The sequence below is a fragment of the Oncorhynchus mykiss genome, chromosome 11 (genome assembly GCF_057628025.1).
Source record: "Oncorhynchus mykiss isolate SJ-2025 chromosome 11, ASM5762802v1, whole genome shotgun sequence".
Lineage (NCBI taxonomy): Eukaryota > Metazoa > Chordata > Actinopteri > Salmoniformes > Salmonidae > Oncorhynchus > Oncorhynchus mykiss.
The window spans coordinates 76,425,001-76,445,115 of NC_143032.1; the positions used below are offsets into that span (position 1 = coordinate 76,425,001).

The window sequence follows — 20,115 nt, forward strand, 5'->3', positions numbered from 1 at the left end:
GAAAACCAGGGAGAGAATCAAATGGAATCAAAGGAATTATTGTTGTTTTGTTACTTTTACCAGTTACTTTGTGGAGTCTTTCCTTTGTTGAAAAAGGGACCACACCACAGAGGAATTTCCCTAAAAGTGAACACTACAAAACATTTAGTCACGTCTAGACAGGGATTTAACTACAATATGATTACAACTGCTTCACCTCCAGGTATACACTTCTACTCGTGAGGTAATTTGGATTCCGCCTTCACCTCAGCAAACATGTATTTTATTAGCCGTAACATTGTCTGTTTCTGTCCTTAGCTAGCCACTAATATTTCATATTTTATTAATAGAAATCTCCTGCCAGATAAACAACTTGAGATTAATCATCAAGTTCATTTTTGTGGGTGTCCTGTTACATGACAAACAATACCATGTCTTTAAACCTATAACGGCGCATCCTGAAAGGCCAGTCTTTCTGTAAGCACAGATCTTTAGACAACGCGCAAGGGCTGTGGCGAATCACTACACACCCGGCTTGGCTCAACCCAGTGCACTTCAAATCAGCCCAGCCAGACAGCACAGCCAGGACACTGCCTTTGGCTTCATTGAGACACCCATGTCACACACTAGTGCTCCAGAAGGGAATGGAGCGCTGTATGATGATCTATAGTGAATCTACAAAAACATCACCCTTGTTGGAGAGAGAGAGACTCTGACTCAGGCCCCAGGGTAACAAAGACTGGGTCACTCATACGATGTAGCTAAGCTCCTTCACAAGAGTATTGTATTTTTTTTTACACAGCGTCACTGCTCTACGATAGCTTTGCAGGGATTTTGATGTCAACGTTCAGAAAAAGGGACTGGGCGATAGCATCCACTTCACCACTCTAGGAGGTTAACACTGTGGGATCAGAGAGACAGGAGAGGGGAATTTAAGGAGGGGGTTACTGTGACGTTAAAAGGGTTGAGCTGCTTCCCTACACTAAGAGACCAGCTGGTGGTATGGGACTACCACCAACCATCACAGATGTTACTTAATGTATTGCTGTTCCTAAACTGTCCAGTATAATTATGGCTGGGTTGTCAGACCCAATTCCCCATCCTGTACTTGAAGAGGACCCACAACGACATGCTTACTGATGCAGTTCGATTAGAAGACCACAGTCAGTTTGTCAGTTGGCTGGGATCCATGTTGGAACAGAGCTCAGGTATGACAAACATCATCACTCACCTGGTGAAGATGGCCAGGGGTGGGGGGCTCATGCAGACACCCATGAGCAGGACCACACACACACACACACACAGGTGAGGGTTTAGGGGACTCACCTGGTGATGATGGCCAGGTGTGGGGGGCTCATGCAGACACCCATGAACAGGACCACACACACACACACACACACACAGGTGAGGGTTTAGGGGGCTCACCTGGTGATGATGGCCAGATGTGGGGGGCTCATGCAGACACCCATGAAGAGGACTACGTTCTCATGTCGGGTGTTACGGTAGGCCATCACCTCCCGCTTGAAGGCCTTCAGCTGGTCCTCGTTGTCCCGCTCGATGTCGATGAGGCGGATGGCCACCTCACCATGCCAGCGCCCGTGGAACACTAGCCCGAAGCGACCTGAAGAGAACAGAAGGTAACTTAGAGATTAAAGAGGTGGACCTGTAGCCAGAGGGTCGCTGGTTCAAATCTCAAGTTGGATCTGAATTGGTAACTAAAGGACTACTAGTGTCAGATCCCAGCTAAAATGTCCCACCATTGTGACCCTGAAGCAAGGCACTTCAGGGCAGCAGGTAGCCTAGTGGTTAGAGAGTTCGGTTGCTGGATCAAATCCCCAAACTGACAAGGTAAAAATCTGTCGTTCTTCCCTTGAACAAGGCAGTTAACCCACTGCTCCCCGGTAGGCTGTCATTGTAAATAAGAACTGACTTGCCTAGTTACATTATATATTTTTTTAAATCTAGCTCCAAGGATTCTGCACAATGGCTGACAATGTGCTCTTTTCAAATGACTGTGACTGCATTGTATGTGGCAATATAGAACAGATGTAACAGTTGGACTAATACAATTGTTTTGTATTCTATTCTATTACCTTTCCCGATGAGTTCTCCGATCTCCAGCTGTTTGAAGGGGATGTCCCACTCCTGGAGGTAGATGGATGTCTGGCTGGCCTTGCGGGGGAAGTTACGGGCCGACAGCAGAGACAGGTTCATCTCCTCAAATTCATCCTCCGAATCCTCCACCTCATCGTTCTGTTCAGGCAAGGAAGATGAAGAGGACAGGAAGATGAAGAGGAGAGGAAGATGAAGAGGAAGATGAAGAGTAGAGGAACATGAAGAGACAACGAAGAGGAGAGGAACAGGAGAGGAAGATGAGGATGAAGAGAAGATGAAGGGGAGAGGAAGATGAGGAGAGGAGGAGAGGAAGATGAAGAGGAAGATGAAGAGGAGAGGAAGATGAAGAGGAAAATCAAGAGGAGAGGAAGACGAGAGGAAGATGAAGAGAAGATGAAGAGGAGAGGAAGATGAAAAGGAAGATCAAGAGGAGAGGAAGATGAAGAGGAGAGGAAGATGAAGATCAAGAGGAGAGGAAGATGAGAGGAAGATGAAGATGGAGAGGAGAGAAAGATGAAGAGGAGAGGAAAATGAAGGGGAGAGGAAGATCAGAGGAAGATGGAGAGGAGAGGAAGAGGAGAGGAAGATGAAGAGGAGAGGAAGAGGAGAGGAAGAGTGAAACTCCTTTCAATCCAGGTCCACAATAAGTGTTTTATTTGTATTTATGTATTTTTTCATACAACACAAAAACACAACAACAACAACAACAACAAAACACCCACTATACAAAACATTCTCGAAGATGGTCAACATACAATTTACAAATTCTGTCAAATATGTCTGGTTTATCCTGGATGTTCTGTAAGGTCTAACGGGATGTCGCTAGATCGTTCAATCCTGCAGTTTGTTATTGAGGGTGGATATGAAGCTTTCCAATTGATGGCTATTCATTTTTTTTGCAGCAATTAGATTACAAAACGTTCTCTGATATTGATCACCAAAATTTACATTTCCCAAGAAACATAATCGTGGAGATGGATGGATATAAATTCCTAGACACAATGAAATGATAGCACATACAGTGGGGCAAAAAAGTATTTAGTCAGTCACCAATTGTGCAAGTTCTCCCACTTAAAAAGATGAGAGAGGCCTGCAATTTTCATCATAGGCATACTTCAACTATGACAGACAAAATTAGGGAAAAAAAATCCAGAAAATCACATTGTAGGATTTTTAATGAATTTATTTGCAAATTATGGTGGAAAATAAGTATTTGGTCACCTACAAACAAGCAAGATTTCTGGCTCCTCTGTCCTCCACTCGTTACCTGTATTAATGGCACCTGTTTGAACTTGTTATCAGTATAAAAGACACCTGTCCACAACCTCAAACAGTCACACTCCAAACTCCACTATGGCCAAGACCAAAGAGCTGTCAAAGGACACCAGAAACAAAATTGTAGACCTGCACCAGGCTGGGAAGACTGAATCTGCAATAGGTAAGCAGCTTGGTTTGAAGAAATTAACTGTGGGAGCAATTTTTAGGAAATGGAAGACATACAAGACCACTGATAATCTCCCTCGATCTGGGGCTCCACGCAAGATCTCACCCTGTGGGGTCAAAATGATCACAAGAACGGTGAGCAAAAATCCCAGAACCACACGGGGGGACCTAGTGAATGACCTGCAGAGAGCTGGGACCAAAGTAACAAAGCCTACCATCAGTAACACACTACGCCGCCAGGGACTTAAATCCTGCAGTGCCAGACGTGTCCCCCTGCTTAATCCAGTACATGTCCCGGTCCGTCTGAAGTTTGCTAGAGAGCATTTGGATGATCCAGAAGAAAATTGGGAGAATGTCATATGGTCAGATGAAACCAAAATATAACTTTTTGGTAAAAACTCAACTCATCGTGTTTGGAGGACAAAGAATGCTGAGTTGCATCCAAAGAACACCATATCTACTGTGAAGCATGGGGGTGGAAACATCATGCTTTGGGGCTGTTTTTCTGCAAAGGGACCAGGACGACTGATCCGTGTAAAGGAAAGAATGAATGGGGCCATGTATCGTGAGATTTTGAGTGAAAACCTCCTTCCATCAGCAAGGGCATTGAAGATGAAACGTGGCTGGGTCTTTCAGCATGACAATGATCCCAAACACACCGCCCGGGCAACGAAGGAGTCGCTTCGTAAGAAGCATTTCAAGGTCCTGGAGTGGCCAAGCCAGTCTCCAGATCTCAACCCCATAGAAAATCTTTGGAAACCTTGTGAAGACTTACAGAAAACGTTTGACCTCTGTCATTGTCAACAAAGGGTGTATAACAAAGTATTGAGATAAACTTTTGTTATTGACCAAATATTTATTTTCCACCATAATTTGCAAATAAATTCATTAAAAATCCTACAATGTGATTTTCTGGATTTTTTTTCTCATTTTGTCTGTCATAGTTGAAGTGTACCTATGATGAAAATTACAGGCCTCTCTCATCTTTTTAAGTGGGAGAACTTGCGCAATTGGTGGCTGACTAAATACTTTTTTGCCTCGCTGTATGTTATGGCAAAATGGTGTCAGTTTGTTACAGGACCACAGCATGTGTAATAGGGTTCCTTTGTGCTTTCTGCATCTCCAACAGAGATGTGACATTTCTGCCTGCATTACATGCATTCTGTCTGGAGTGTAGTAAGTCCTACAAAGGATCTTACATATATTATAGGAGCAGGTACGAACATGTCCACATCTCTGTGACCAATGGTTCTCCTCAATTTCTTCCATTAGATCTGTTTCCCATCGTTTCCTTATAGGTTCTGAACCAGCAGATAAAGCTTCAATCTATCTTGATATAACTTTGGCAATCAACTTCTTTGTTGTAGCAGCTTCTTTCAGTATTGTTTCTATGCTAGATGCCTTAGGTTGTAAGATTTTAAAGAAATCTGTAACTACCAATTGGATACCACAAAATTGAGGAAGAAAAGGGGGGGTAAACAACATATACAGTATACATATATAAATGACTTTATATGAGGAAAACAGGCAGCTTCATAGGGGAAGTGGAAAACAGTCAGCTTCATAGGGGAAGTGGAAAACAGTCAGCTTTATAGGGGAAGTGGAAATCAGTCAGCTTTATAGGGGAAGTAGAAAACAGGCAGCTTCATAGGGGAAGTGGTAAACAGTCAGCTTTATAGGGGAAGTGAAAAACAGTCAGCTTTATAGGGGAAGTGGAAAACAGTCAGCTTTATAGGGAAAGTGGAAAACAGTCAGCTTTATAGGGAAAGTGGAAAACAGTCAGCTTTATAGGGGAAGTGGAAAACAGTCAGCTTTATAGGGGAAGTGGAAAACAGTCAGCTTTATAGGGGAAGTGGAAAACAGTCAGCTTTATAGGGGAAGTGGAAAACAGTCAGCTTTATAGGGGAAGTGGAAAACAGTCAGCTTTATAGGGGAAGTGGAAAACAGTCAGCTTTATAGGGGAAGTGGAAAACAGTCAGCTTTATAGGGGAAGTGGAAAACAGTCAGCTTTATAGGGGAAGTGGAAAACAGGCAGCATTATAGGGGAAGTGGAAAACAGTCATTTGACTCTTGAGGTCTTTCCAGTCAAAATAAAGATGGAGAACTGGCCATTAATTTGATTTAATAAGTTCGATGGATTTGAAACTGGCAAGGCCTGGAATAAATCATCAACCTTGGTAATATATTAATTTTGAAAATGTTGACCCTACCTAACATAATGGTGTTCATCTCTTCATCTCTGAATATTATATTAAATCGTATCTAATAAAGGGATACTTCGGGATTTTGGCAATAAGGCCCTTCCTCTACTAGCATGCTAGTAGATACCATAGACTCACAGTCATTGTGCTAATGCTAGTTAGCATTAGTTTGTGAAACTACCTCTAACCTCCTTTATACTGGACACAGATACATAAAAATGGTATCCACAAGTTCATCTGACTCTGGGGAAGTAGATGAAGGGTCTCAATGCCAAAACCCCAAAGTCTCCTTTTAAAGAAGAGTAAATTACTTTATATGCTTCCTAAAGTGTGCATGGTATTAGTACACCAACGTATTTCATATATGTCTTAGTTCATTTCCATCTAAATGTACTTTCAAAGTCCTGATTAGAAATGGACATTATTTCACTCTGAATCCTGATACATCCTGCACCATATGTATCCAACAGTAGTAAAATAAATGACAGAGAATGTTCTGGTGCAGATAAATTAACTAAAATATAATCTGCATACAATGACATCACATGTTGACCTCCACCAATCTCTATTCCCCCGGATTGAGCCATGAGTTCTAATTATTGATGCTATGGGTTCTGTGGTGAAAGAGAACAGATAATTAGACAAACTAGTTGTATACTTCTTTAATGTGTTATCCTCTATCCTCTGGGCTCTTACTGTGCAATTATTACATTAAATTCTAATAAAAACCCAATTAAATGAAATTGAAACGGTGAAAATGGCCATCCTTGTTGTGTGGTTGCAGAGGATTGCCATCTGGAGCGTCAGCATGCCAAACTATAACAAAAACAGATTCTATTCAGAAACAAATCCCACAATTTCATTAGAGCGTGGACTCACGTCTGATGTAGGTTCCACTTCAATCTGTAGTAAAGGGTTTAAAGGGTTCATCTCGACTCTGTAAGCAAGAGGAGGGCATGCAGATGGGATGAGCATTTTACATTGTACACGCTAGCATCATACACACATTTTACATTGTACACGCTAGCATCATACACACATTTTACATTGCACATGCTAGCATAACACATCTGCAATGACCCGTGTTGAATCACGCATCATGGACAGTGATTAAACACCATGCACTTTCTGAACCCTCTTTTCTGTTTATCTCGCTAGGTGGCCAGGCAGAAAGGCATTCTACAGGTAAGCTCTTCCAACCTCTGTGTCATCAGTAGAACTGTGTACACACACACACTCACACACACACACACACACACACACACACACACACACACACACACACACACACACACACACACACACACACATGGAGACGGTGTATGAAATTATGTATGTGATTCCTGTGGTATACGTGGCCCCTGGTAGGACCTCAGTCTCCTAATGAGAGGATCCAGCCAGGGCCAGAGAGAGGCCCTCATTAACCCAGAGAAGAGGAGGGGGGAAAGTGCCAGCTGGTACTAGACTCTGGCTGGGTGAGGGAGTGCATGGAGCCACACACAGAGGAGAAGACTGGCTTTAATTACATCATGAGAATGTGGGTTTCATAACCAAGATAATGGATTCATATTTGTCAGAAAGCAGAGGAAGAGAAAAAGAGAGAGAGGTGGGAGAGAAGGAGAGAGAGAGAGGGGGAGAGAAGGAGAGAGAGAGGGGAGAGAGCAAGAGAGAGGGGGGGAGAAGGTGAGAGAGAGGGGAGAGAGCAAGAGAGAGGGGGAGAGAAGGTGAGAGAAGGAGAGAGAGAGCAAGAGAGAGAAAGAGCGAGAAAGACATAGAGGGAGAAAAAGCAAGATAGAGAGAGAGATGGCTGCACCTTTCCCCAGTAATATTGACACTGAAATAACACCTGTGTCAGTCACTTAGAAGGTATAAAAAACATTAGAACGTCATTAAAACAGTAACCCATTTCTGTCAGCTTAAAAATACACCAACAATTGACTATGAAAATCATCTATGAAAGCTAGTTTAGATTTAGGTTTATTTGAACATCTTGGTACATACAGTAAGCAGTTTCTAAAAGCTAAAGTTACTGAGCGCTACCTTGCATTTATTCATGTGATCGATTTAGAGTCCAAAGACATTGGCATCACTCCTCGTCATCTCCTTCTGCTTGTTTTCGGCAGCCGTGGCTTTTAGAAACCCAAGTGGAATCCAGTTGGCATGCTAACTATAGCATGTGGTTAAGGCCATGTTAACATTAGCCCCAGAGTGTTTGTCTTGTCCTGCATCTCTCATTGAAATTGTCACAAAAACGTCTTTGCTCCAATAATTTTGAGTCCCTATACATCCCTCGACCAATGGAGGGACAGAGACCGACAGACGAGATGTAATATGAGGCTTATCTGAAACGGTCTGTTTTTGCCCACAAGATCATGCGAACATTGCTCTGCGTCGCGCTACAAAATTTCTTGGCATATTTTTAAAAAATAAAATGGATGTCATTTTCTGACCTACTTCACTGGTGGAGGGAGACAGAGGAAGAATCAGAGCTATCCCACTGGGCATATCTAGTTTTGATTTCCATTTGGTTGAGTTTTCAAATAACGTGAATTCAACGTGAAATCAACAACACATGTCATTGGATTTAGGTGAAAATTTGGGTGAAAAAAAATTGGAAATTCCCTTAGGGGCGGCAGGGTGGCCTTAGTGGTTAGAGGAGGTCGCCTAGTGGTTAGAGGAGGTGGCCTAGTGGTTAGAGGAGGTAGGCTAGTGGTTAGAGACAGGTAGCCTAGTGGTTAGAAAAGGTAGCCTAGTGGTTAGAGACAGGTAGCCTAGTGGTTAGAGGAGGTAGGTAGCCTAGTGGTTAGAGAAGGTAGCCTAGTGGTTAGAGGAGGTAGGCAGCCTAGTGGTTAGAGACAGGTAGTCTAGTGGTTAGAGGAGGTAGGTAGCCTAGTGGTTAGAGAAGGTAGCCAGAACGACAGATTTTTACCTTGTCAGCTCGGGGGATTCAATCTTGCAACCTTACAGTTAACTAGTCCAACGCAATAACAACCTGCCTCTCTCTCGTTGCACTCCACAAGGAGTGCAACGAGAGAGAGCCTGTTATGCGAATGCAGTAAGCCAAGGTAAGTTGCTAGCTAGTATTAAACTTATCTTATAAAAAACAATCAATCAATCATAATCACTAGTTAACTACACATGGTTGATGATATTACTAGTTTATCTAGTGTGTCCTGTGTTGCATATAATCGATGCGGTGCCTATCGTTGCTCCAATGTGTACCATGAACATCAATGCCTTTCTTAAAATCAATACACAGAAGTATATATTTTTAAACCTGCATATTTTGCTAAAAGAAATCCAGGTTAGCAGGCAATATTAACCAAATTAAATTGTGTCACTTCTCTTGCGTTCATTGCACGCAGAGTCAGTGTATATGCAACAGTTTGGGCCGCCTAATTTGCCAGAATGTTATGTAATTATGATATAACATTGAAGGTTGTGCAATGTAACAGAAATATTTAGACTTATGGATGCCACCCGTTAGATAACATACGGAACGGTTCCGTATTTCACTGAAAGAATAAACGTTTTCGAGAATATAGTTTCTGGATTCGGCCATATTAATGACCAAAGGCTCGTATTTCTGTGTGTTATCATGTTATAACTAAGTCTATGATTTGATAGAGCAGTCTGACTGAGCAATGGTAGGCACCAGCAGGCTCGTAAGCATTCATTCAAACAGCACTTTCGTGCGTTTGCCAGCATCTGTTTATGACTTCAAGCCAATCAACTCCCGAGATTAGGCTGGTGTAACCGATGTGAAATGGCTAGCTAGTTAGCGTTTCAAACGTCACTCGCTCTGAGACTTGGAGTGGTTGTTCCCCTTGCTTTGCATGGGTGACGCTGCTTCGAACAAGGAATTTGTTAAATAAAATAAAAAATGATGTTGATGACTTTTTGCAAATCCAATTTGTTTTCCACGTCGATTTAAGGTCATCACATTGGTGTTTTGGGTTGAAATGGCGTGGAAACAACGTCGATTCAAGGTCATCACATTGGTGTTTTGGGTTGAAATGGCGTGGAAGCAACGTCGATTCAAGGTCATCACATTGGTGTTTTGGGTTGAAATGGCGTGGAAACAACGTCGATTCAAGGTCATCACATTGGTGTTTTGGGTTGAAATGGCGTGGAAACAACGTCGATTCAAGGTCATCACATTGGTGTTTTGGGTTGAAATGGCGTGGAAACAACGTCGATTCAAGGTCATCACATTGGTGTTTTGGGTTGAAATGGCGTGGAAACAACGTCGATTCAAGGTCATCACATTGGTGTTTTGGGTTGAAATGGCGTGGAAACAACGTAGATTCAAGGTCATCACATTGGTGTTTTGGGTTGAAATGGCGTGGAAACAACGTCGATTCAAGGTCATCACATTGGTGTTTTGGGTTGAAATGGCGTGGAAGCAACGTCGATTCAAGGTCATCACATTGGTGTTTTGGGTTGAAATGGCGTGGAAACAACGTTGATTCAAGGTCATCACATTGGTGTTTTGGGTTGAAATGGCGTGGAAACAACGTCGATTCAAGGTCATCACATTGGTGTTTTGGGTTGAAATGGCGTGGAAACAACGTCGATTCAAGGTCATCACATTGGTGTTTTGGGTTGAAATGGCGTGGAAACAACGTCGATTCAAGGTCATCACATTGGTGTTTTGGGTTGAAATGGCGTGGAAACAACGTAGATTCAAGGTCATCACATTGGTGTTTTGGGTTGAAATGGCGTCGAAACAACGTCGATTCAAGGTCATCACATTGGTGTTTTGGGTTGAAATGGCGTGGAAACAACGTCGATTCAAGGTCATCACATTGGTGTTTTGGGTTGAAATGGCGTGGAAACAACGTCGATTCAAGGTCATCACATTGGTGTTTTGGGTTGAAATGGCGTGGAAGCAACGTCGATTCAAGGTCATCACATTGGTGTTTTGGGTTGAAATGGCGTGGAAACAACATCGATTCAAGGTCATCACATTGGTGTTTTGGGTTGAAATGGCGTGGAAACAACGTTGATTCAACCAGTTTTTGCCCATTGGGATTTTAAATAATTTATTTATTGACTAAGGTCAGAATACAATAGTCCCGATAACTCATGTTGTTTATACTGTATCCACGATGTCAACAGCGTTATGGTCGACACTCCTCCCAAGTTACTTGGCAGTTACCATGGCCGAGCAGCAGCACACAAGACTTCCCTTCAACCACCCCTTCTTGATTGACTAAGGTCTGAATTAAATCTCTGACAGTGACTTATCTGCTCCATGGTAGGTTTCTGTGGCCGACACAACTCCCAAGGTATTGGGAGACATTATGTTGCGTGTCAACTCAAAGATTGACACATCACTGACATTCTCATTAGATGTTGATTGCGTGACATTGGTTTATTACCTGGTACCATGGTTGAGCCAAAACAAATATAAAGAAAGCAATCCCGTTTCCTAGTTTCCTACTTACCCCGGCTCAGACAGGACAGGGTGCAGGATGACCTGGGGTGCCCTGCTGGGGGCCTCTGGGGCCAGGGCCACATCTAGAGAGGAGAGGTATATTGTAAATCCTCACAACACTGGGCATTACATAGTCTTTATACCACAGCACAGTGTAATATCACATACAGTGCATTTGGAAAGTATTCAGAGCCCTTGAGTTTTTCCACATGTTGTTACGTTACAGCCTTATTCTAAAAGTGATTAAATTGTTTTTTTCCTCATCAATTTACACACAATACCCTAAAATGACAAAGTAAAAACAGATTGTTAGATTTTTTTTAACAAGAAAAATGAAAAAAGAAAGAAAAAGAGGGGGGGAAAAAAATCACTGAATATACAAAGTATATCCCCTTCAAATGAGTGGATATAGCTATTTCAGCCACACCGTTTGCTGACAAAATGGAGCAGACCGCCATGCAATCTCCATAGACAAACATTGGCAGTAGAATGGCCTTACTGAAGAGATCAGTGACTTTCAACGTGGCACCACCATAGGATGCCACCTTTTCAACGAGTCAGTTTGTCAAATTTCTGCACTGCTACAGCTGCCCCAGTCAACTGTAAGTGCTGTCATTGCGAAGTGGAAACGTCTAGGAGCAACAACGGCTCAGTCACGAAGTCGTAGGCCTCACAAGCTCACAGAACTGGACCGCAGAGTGCTGAATCGTGTTGCAACACACACTACCGAGTTCCAAACTTGTTCTGAAAGCAACCTCAACACAAGAACGGTTCGTGGGGAATTTCATTAAATGGGTTTCCATGGCCGAGCAGCAGCACACAAGACTAAGATCACCATGCGCAATGCCAAGCATCGGCATTGGACTCTGCAGCAGTGGAAACACATTCTCTGGAGTGATGAATCACGCTTCACCCTCTGGCAGTCCGATGGATGAATCTGGGTTTGACGGTTGCCAGGAGAACGCTACCTGCCGCAATGCATAGTGCCAACTGAAAAAATTGGTGGAGGAGGAATAATGGTCTGGGGCTGTTTTTCATGGTTCCGGCCCCTTAGTTCCAATGAAGGGAAATCTTAACGCTACAGCATACAAAGACATTCTAGACCATTCCGGGCTTCCAATTTTGTGGCAACAGTTTGGAGAAGGCCCTTTCCTGTTACAGCATGATAACGCCCCCGTTCACAAAGCGAGATCCATACAGAAATGGCTTCTTGAGATCGGTGTGGAAGAACTTGACTAGCCAGCACAGAGCCCTGTTCTCAACCCCATCGAACACCTTTGGGATGAATTGGAACGCCGACTGCGAGCCAGACCTAATCGCCCAACATCAGTGCCCAACCTCCCTAATGCTCTTGTTGCTGAATAGAAGCAAGTCCCCTCAGCAATGTTCCAAGATCTAGTGGAAAGCCTTCCCAGAGGAGTGGAGGCAACTATAGTAGCAAAAGGGGGACCAACTCCATATTAATGCCCATGATTTTGGAATGAGATGTTCGACGAGCAGGTGTCCACATATTTCTGGCCATGTAGTTTATGTTATATTGTCACATACACCAGATAGCATAGGGGTGCAGAGGTTGCTGCAGTGCTGCCTGGTAAATCAGAATAAATGAATAAATAAATCAAATATTTATATTTATTTATTACTATTGTATGAGCGGACCAAAACAGTCAACAGCAGCGCAGAGAGAAAAAAGGATTTAGGTACTCCCACAACTAAACTTCTTCCCGTGGCCATGCCGGATAGCTGCAGTGAAATGTGTTGCTTTGTGTAGCTTTGTGTTATTTTGTCTTCCTTTGTGTTGCTTTGTCTTGCTTTGTGTTGCAAATGAGTTGTTTGATAGGCTGGTAAGTGCATGTAATACAATTATAATTCAATGTTTTAACTGAAATTTCATGACACTACTCATGACTCCATAACATACACTATGAGGATCAGTCCTATATCACGGTACTGTATCTCTGACTCTTCCAAAGGTTACACCCTGTTTCACCCCCATACACATGTAGGATCTTTATTTGATCACGCTGTCGTTGAAATAAAAACTTGCAATGTATTCCAGGTTTAAAAAGCCTTCTAAAGTTTGTCATTTTCACTTTAATTAAAACGTATCAACCATAACAAAAAAACACAATAATTCAGATTTTCTGTTGCTGCAGGATTACGATCCACAGCTTTAAAAGACTCTGTAATTGTCACGCCCTGACCTTAGTTATCTTTGTTTTCTTTATTATTTTGGTTAGGTCAGGGTGTGACGAGGGTGGTATGTGTGTTTTTGTCTTGTCTAGGGTTTTTTGTAATTCTATGGGGTTTTTGTATTGTCTAGGTAATGTAGGTCTATGGTGGCCTGAATTGGTTCCCAATCAGAGACAGCTGTTTATCGTTGTCTCTGATTGGGGATCCTATTTAGGTTGCCATTTTCCATTTTGGTTTTGTGGGTTATTGTCTATGTGTAGTTTGCATGTCAGCACTCGTGTTATAGCTTCACGTTCGTTTTGTTATTTTGTTAGTTTGTTTAGTGTTCTTCGTTTAATAAAGTAGAATGTATTCATATCACGCTGCGCCTTGGTCTCCTTGTTATGACGAACGTGACAGTAATGGCTCGCCTGAGGAGACGAGCCTGAGGAGAGGAGCCTGAGGAGAGGAGACTGAGGAGAGGAGACTGAGGAGAGGAGACTGAGGGGAGGATAGGAGACTGAGGAGAGGAGCCTGAGGAGAGGAGATTGAGGAGAGGATGTTGGGAAGAGGAGACTGAGGGAGAGGAGAGGAAAGTGAGGAGAGGAGACTGAGGAAAAAGAGAGGAGACTGAGGAGAGGAGAGTGAGGAGACTGAGGAGAGGAGCATGAGGAGAGGAGACTGAGGGGAGGAGATTGAGGAGGGGAAAGTGAGGAGAGGAGAATGAGGAAAAGGAGAGGAGACTGAGGAGAGGAGACTGAGGAGACTGAGGAGAGGAGCATGAGGAGAGGAGAAAGACGAGAGGAGACTGAGGGGAGGAGATTGAGGAGAGGAGAAAGACGAGAGGAGACTGAGGGGAGGAGACTGAGGAGAGGAGACTGAGGAGAGGAGCCTGAGGAGAGGAGCCTGAGGAGAGGAGCCTGAGGAGAGGACACTGAGGAGAGGAGGCTGAGGAGAGGAGACTGACGAGAAGAGGAGAGAGAAGACATCAAAAGTACCCTCCTCCTTCGGCCTGGTGCAGTATGGGTATCATAATGCTCAATTACAAGGCACTTACCTGGGAAGATGAACTGCTGCTTGTATTTGAAGTAAGAAGAGGCTGGATAGGAGGGGAGAGGGAGAGAGGGAGAGAGAGAGAGATAGAGGTAGGGAGAGAGAGAGGTAGGGAGAGAGAGAGAGATAGATGGAGAGAGAGGGAGAGAGAGAGAGAGGGAGAGAGAGAGAGCGAGTGAGAGAGAATGAGAATGAGAGAGAATGAGAGAGAGAGAGAGAGAGAGAGAGAGAGAGAGAGAGAGAGGATCAGAGTTACGGTGCAGACCCTTTTTTGTCTTCTTTCACTGACAATCAGCACAGAGCTGGGTTCATAGAAGGGTAGAAATGACAAGAATGAAATGTCTTTCCTAGAACAGACAGCTCTAAAAAATAAAACAGTAGTAACGCTAAATGTACTACTTCTATCAGAAGAAATGTCTAAATGAACTTTAAATAAAGTTTGATTTGAGACTTTATCTGGGGGAAAAAACTCAATGTTTTCATTTAAATCCCGTACCTGTTAAACTGAACTGTTTCTGTAGCCGTGCCGACTGTGGGGAGGGGTGCAGGGGGGAGGGAGGGGTGGCACTAGAGGGGAGGGGGGGAACGGGGGAGGAAGGAGTGGAGGAGGTGGTGGAGGAGGGGTTACTACTGGAGTCTGGCTGGTACGGGACAGGTATGTGATCCTGAGAACAGAAAGAGATAGAGAGAGAGAGGGAGAAAGAGAGGGGGAGTGAGAGTGAGAGGGAGAAATAAGAGGAGAAAGTGAGAGAGAGGGAGAGTGAGGGGGGGTAAAGAGAGATACAGAGAGAGATAGAGGGAGAGAGAGGGGGTAGAGAGAGATAAGGAGAGAGATATAGAGAGATACATAATTAAATAGACCAGTATTATAGTTTATCTCTATGGCCATTAGCAGGTGGAACTAGTATATTTTCTGACTCTTCCTCATTCACAAGATAGCACCTGACAACGCACCTGTTGTCTAATGGCGTTGTTATGATGAGGGTCCATAGAGATACTAGAGAGATATGTGCTCTTGGAGCTAAAAGCTCTTTTACGTGGTAGGGTAGAAATGAGTGGCCTTGGTTGACCTCTCTCATTATGGAGTGTTGCTGTGTGTGTGTTGTTGACTTATAGCTGCTAATACTATGTTCATTTCCTGGTTGTATTGGGGAAGTCGTACAGAGTGAGGGAGTGAAAAAACTCTGGTCTCAAACTACACTGGTAATGGTCATAGTGAATTAGCAGATGTCCATTAAAAGCATCTCGTTAAAAAAGGATAAAAAACTAATGACAGGACACAGTGAGGTAAAACGCCGAACTGTAAGGGCCACACAATGTTGCCTAAAATGCCCCTTATGAAATTATGATGAGGGTTAGAGGTTTTCAGTTCTGTAATCCCAAACAGTGTTTGAAGAATTGTAAAGTATACATCTGTTGGCTACGGTATGAAGAGTGAAAATGAATTAGTACAACAACAGAAAAACATCCAATAGACTGATTAATCCAGTAATGCTAGTCCGTCTGAGAGACTGAGATTCAGTGGATTTCAAACAGAAAGAAAGAACAGATGGACTTTTGATAAGACAAACCTCAGATGTGGAGCCCAGAGCAGTTTGTGTGTGTGTGTGTGTGGGGGGGGGGGGGGGGGGGGGGGTACGGTGGTTCCTACCTTGTTGATTTTGCTGGTTTTGGGCAGCGTCTGACTGATGTGCAGGTCTGTGTACCTGAGGGGGTTGTTGATGTCACATGGTACCGATTCAGTCCGTACCAAACGAGCTGGTAGAGACAGAATCAGACGTAAACAACAGAACACTGAGTGAGGGCTTTGAGCAGATGTGATATGGCTGTCCATTACAGAAAGTCTTCATCTCCTCAAATTTCTAAATGTGTTAAATGGAAGATGGTCCCTTGTTACTAGCGCAAGGGAACACTTAAGAACAACGTAAGATAGCTGGCCAACTTCAAATAGCAGAGACTTCAGAAAGGTTCTGTAGTTAATAAAAAAAAGAAAGATTGATAAATTTATTGTTTTACCTTGATTTCCTTGGTGATCTGTCGCACCAGTTGGGAGAAAAACAGAGACGTGTAAAGAACATACAGTAAAAACTAACTTCAGATGACAGAGAACCTTATAAAGTAGTATTTCCATAACAAACCCACTATAGCAGAGAATGTGTCACGCCCTGACCGTAGAGAGCCTTTTAATGTCACTATTTGGTTTGGTCAGGGTGTGATTTGGGGTGGGCATGCTAGGTTTCGTTTTCTATGATTTTGTGTTTTTATGTTTTGGCCGGGTATGGTTCTCAATCAGGGACAGCTGTCTATCGTTGTCTCTGATTGGGAACCATACTTAGGTAGCCCTTTTCCCTCCTTTCTGTGTGGGAAGTTGTCTTTGTTTGTTGGCACTATAGCGTCACGGTTGTTTTGGATGGTTTATTGATTTTGTCAGCTTCATACGAAATAAAGGAATATGTACTCTCACCACGCTGCACCTTGGTCCAGTTCTTTCAACAGCCGTGACAGAATGAGTATTATTTTAAAGAAATACTTCCATAACAAAACCACTATAGCAGAAAATATAGCAGAGAATGAGTATTCTTTTAAAGTAATACTTCCATAACAAAACCACTATAGCAGAAAATATAGCAGAGAATGAGTATTCTTTTAAAGTAATACTTCCATAACAAAACCACTACAGCAGAGAATATAGCAGAGAATGAGTATTCTTTTAAAGTAATACTTCCATAACAAAACCACTATAGCAGAAAATATAGCAGAGAATGAGTATTCTTTTAAAGTAATACTTCTATAACTAAAGCACTATAACAGAGAATGAGTATACTTTTAAAGAAAGTAATACTTGCATAACAATCCTAATAAGTATTCCTAAAACGAATATGTTTTGCGCTGCTGAATTACAGTAGGGTTATATACAGTGTCTCTCCTAACTTGAGATACATGTGCAGTTTGTGTTACTGCTTATGTTGAGAATACCACTAAGACGTTGTGTGGCCTGTGTATCAAGGTCTACAGCTATTAAAATGACGCATTAAAACACTTCCAGTCGCTTTCAGAAACACAATCTGCTAAATGACATGATGTATGAATTTAAAGACAAGTGGTGAAATGGTCCTTGAGGTTATGTGGCCTGTACATGAAGTCAGGCTTCAGCCTTACAGTAAGCTGCTGGTATACAGTCCTTTGTTACCTTTGAGGGGGTTACTCCCTCCTCGTTGGATGATCAGCAAATGGCAAGGCGGGGCTTCTTTGGTGCATTTGTTATGGCACTTCAGCCTAGTGAAAAAACAGAATGATATACACTCTGAAACCAGGGTCGTGTCTGAAATGACACCCTATATTCCCTATGTAGTGCACGACTTCTGATCAAAAGTAGAGCACTGTATAGGGAATAGGGTGCTACTTCGGACATAACCCCTGACATCACTGAATCTCTGCAATTCATTTTCAAAACAGTTAAAATACAAATGTCTTGAATATTTAATAGTCTGGGCCATTAAGGAAATAAAAAGCTGTCCTTCTGTCAAAGATTTCTCATTCGGTCGATTGAGAAATTGGTTAATTTCTTTGAGTAATCTGTTTAAAATGATAATTGGTAATTGCTGTTCAGTTCCTTTTCAGAGACTTTTCAAAGTATACCGTGACAAATGATCCTTACAGAGTTCTAATAAGAATCTAATAAGAATAAGTATTAGAATAAGTTCTAATAAGAATGACAAAAAAGAGCTTTTGACCCATAACCAACCAGCATAATGATTGATGTAGATTTGTTTTACTTCACTAAGCACACCAGGATAAATTCTAAGAAACATTTGATGCATGGCTATAATGTTTTGTCATGGTGTAGACATGCTTTTCACAAACCAAGATCATTTTGGGAAGAAGGACCTACTTGCAGTTTTTACATTTGAGTCCAAACAACATTCCTTTCCCACATACTATGCATGTCTGAGACATCCAATACTTGGTGGAAAACCTGCAAGGACAAGAGAGAGAGAGAGAGTGAGTTCAGATCACACAGACAAAACATCTTCTACCTGTTTCTCCATGCATAAATGAGTCCCCAAAATAACATAAAAACAGCAGGTGTGCATCACTGCACAGAGGAAACATCACTGATTGCTTGTGACCTTCCAGACAATGATTCCTATTCCCATGTGATGACAAATGGCTTTTGTCATAGAACGCCTCATATTCACAGGTTAACCTTTTCTTAACATATGAATGATGGGCGCCTTTAGGCTTATTCTTCCCCCTCCTTCTAAAGATTGTCGTGCTAATCTCCAATGCACCTTGATTCAATTTGGGGTTCACCTGGCACTCCTTTCATTATCCCTCTCCAATGGTGAGTTTGTGGCTGTGCTCTTTGAATAACTGCTGTGACAGCCAACTTGAATCAACGTGGAGTAGATGTTGAATTGACGTCTGTGCCCAGTGGGGAGAGACCCTGGTGCTGCATCAAGGCGGTAAGACAGCAATCATTCCCAGAGATGAAGATGGAGCCAGGCAGAAACCGCGGCACAGCGCAAGATCTCAAGATGCTGCCACTTATCAAACAGGCAAATCTACAGTGTGTCTTAATTCTCTTGAATGATAATAAGCAATTCCCTACTTCGAGGTTCGAAGGAGTATCTGAGTGCCAGGAAGCACAGGGAAGAGCTAGGGGGTTTATTGACTGATAGATCTGACACCTGGGTTCAAGTAGCAGGCTGGCTGGGGTAATGGAATATGACTGACACAGGCTGACACCTTGGTTCAAGTAGAAGGCTGGCTGGGGTAATGGAATATGACTGACACAGGCTGACACCTTGGTTCAAGTAGAAGGCTGGCTGGGGTAATGGAATATGACTGACACAGGCTGACACCTGGGTTCAAGTAGCAGGCTGGTGCAATAGAATATGACGGATAGAGGCTGACAGAATCAGAATCTCTTCATTAGGAACCCTCGAATCGCCTCGTACCGTCGCTAAACAAAACCAGGGAGAGCACAATTCAATCTCCCGTCCTGGCGGTAGAGCCTAAATGATACGTTTGTTTTAGCAGGCCATACCTATGCTACCAAAGTTCAACTGGCGTTAAAGTGAGATATGTTTTCACAGATATTTATTTTCCATTCCCAGGGAGATGGTGCTATAGCCTTTACTTATGCATAATAACATGTGCTTACAATATAAGCTGCAGGTACAGACAGACACACCTAGTTTTTCTTTATTTTTACTATTTTCTACATTGTAGTGAAGTCATCAAAACTATGAAATATCACATATGTAATCATGTAGTAAGCAAAGAAACACCCCTTTGCCTTGATGACAGCTTTGCACACTCTTAGCATTCTCTCAACCAGCTTCATGAGGTAGTCACCTGGAATGCATTTCAAATTAACAGATGTGCCTTGTTAAAAGTTCATTTGTGGAATTTATTTCCTTCGAAATGCATTTGCGCCAATCAGTTGTGTTGTGACAAGGTAGGTGTGATATACAGAAGATAGCCCTATTTGGTAAAAGACCAAGTCCATATTATGACAAGAACAGCTCAAATAAGCAAGGAGAAATGACAGTCCATCATTACTTTAAGACATGAAGTTCAGTCAATACGGAACATTTCAAGAACTTTTAAAGTTTCTTCATGTGCAGTCGCAAAAACCACCAAGCGCTATGATGAAACTGCCTCTCATGAGGACCACCACAGGAAAGGAAGACTCAGTTACCTCTG

The 20,115-nt window shown here is 42.7% G+C and overlaps 1 protein-coding gene across 4 annotated transcripts in view; it reads right to left on the minus strand.

Moving 5' to 3' along the window:
- Positions 1-20,115, minus strand: part of ksr2 (kinase suppressor of ras 2) — a 121,044-nt gene that overhangs the window by 20,355 nt on the left and 80,574 nt on the right. For all 4 annotated transcript variants that reach the window (XM_090191142.1, XM_090191144.1, XM_036936322.2 and 1 more), the window contains exons 8-17: positions 18,296-18,379; positions 17,594-17,679; positions 16,420-16,437; positions 16,055-16,161; positions 14,900-15,068; positions 14,408-14,449; positions 11,189-11,261; positions 6,618-6,675; positions 2,073-2,232; positions 1,405-1,600 (exon numbers count right to left, since the gene is read on the minus strand). In XM_090191142.1, coding sequence (XP_090047268.1) covers positions 1,405-1,600; positions 2,073-2,232; positions 6,618-6,675; positions 11,189-11,261; positions 14,408-14,449; positions 14,900-15,068; positions 16,055-16,161; positions 16,420-16,437; positions 17,594-17,679; positions 18,296-18,379 — 993 coding nt within the window. The remainder of the gene's footprint in view (positions 1-1,404; positions 1,601-2,072; positions 2,233-6,617; positions 6,676-11,188; positions 11,262-14,407; positions 14,450-14,899; positions 15,069-16,054; positions 16,162-16,419; positions 16,438-17,593; positions 17,680-18,295; positions 18,380-20,115) is intronic.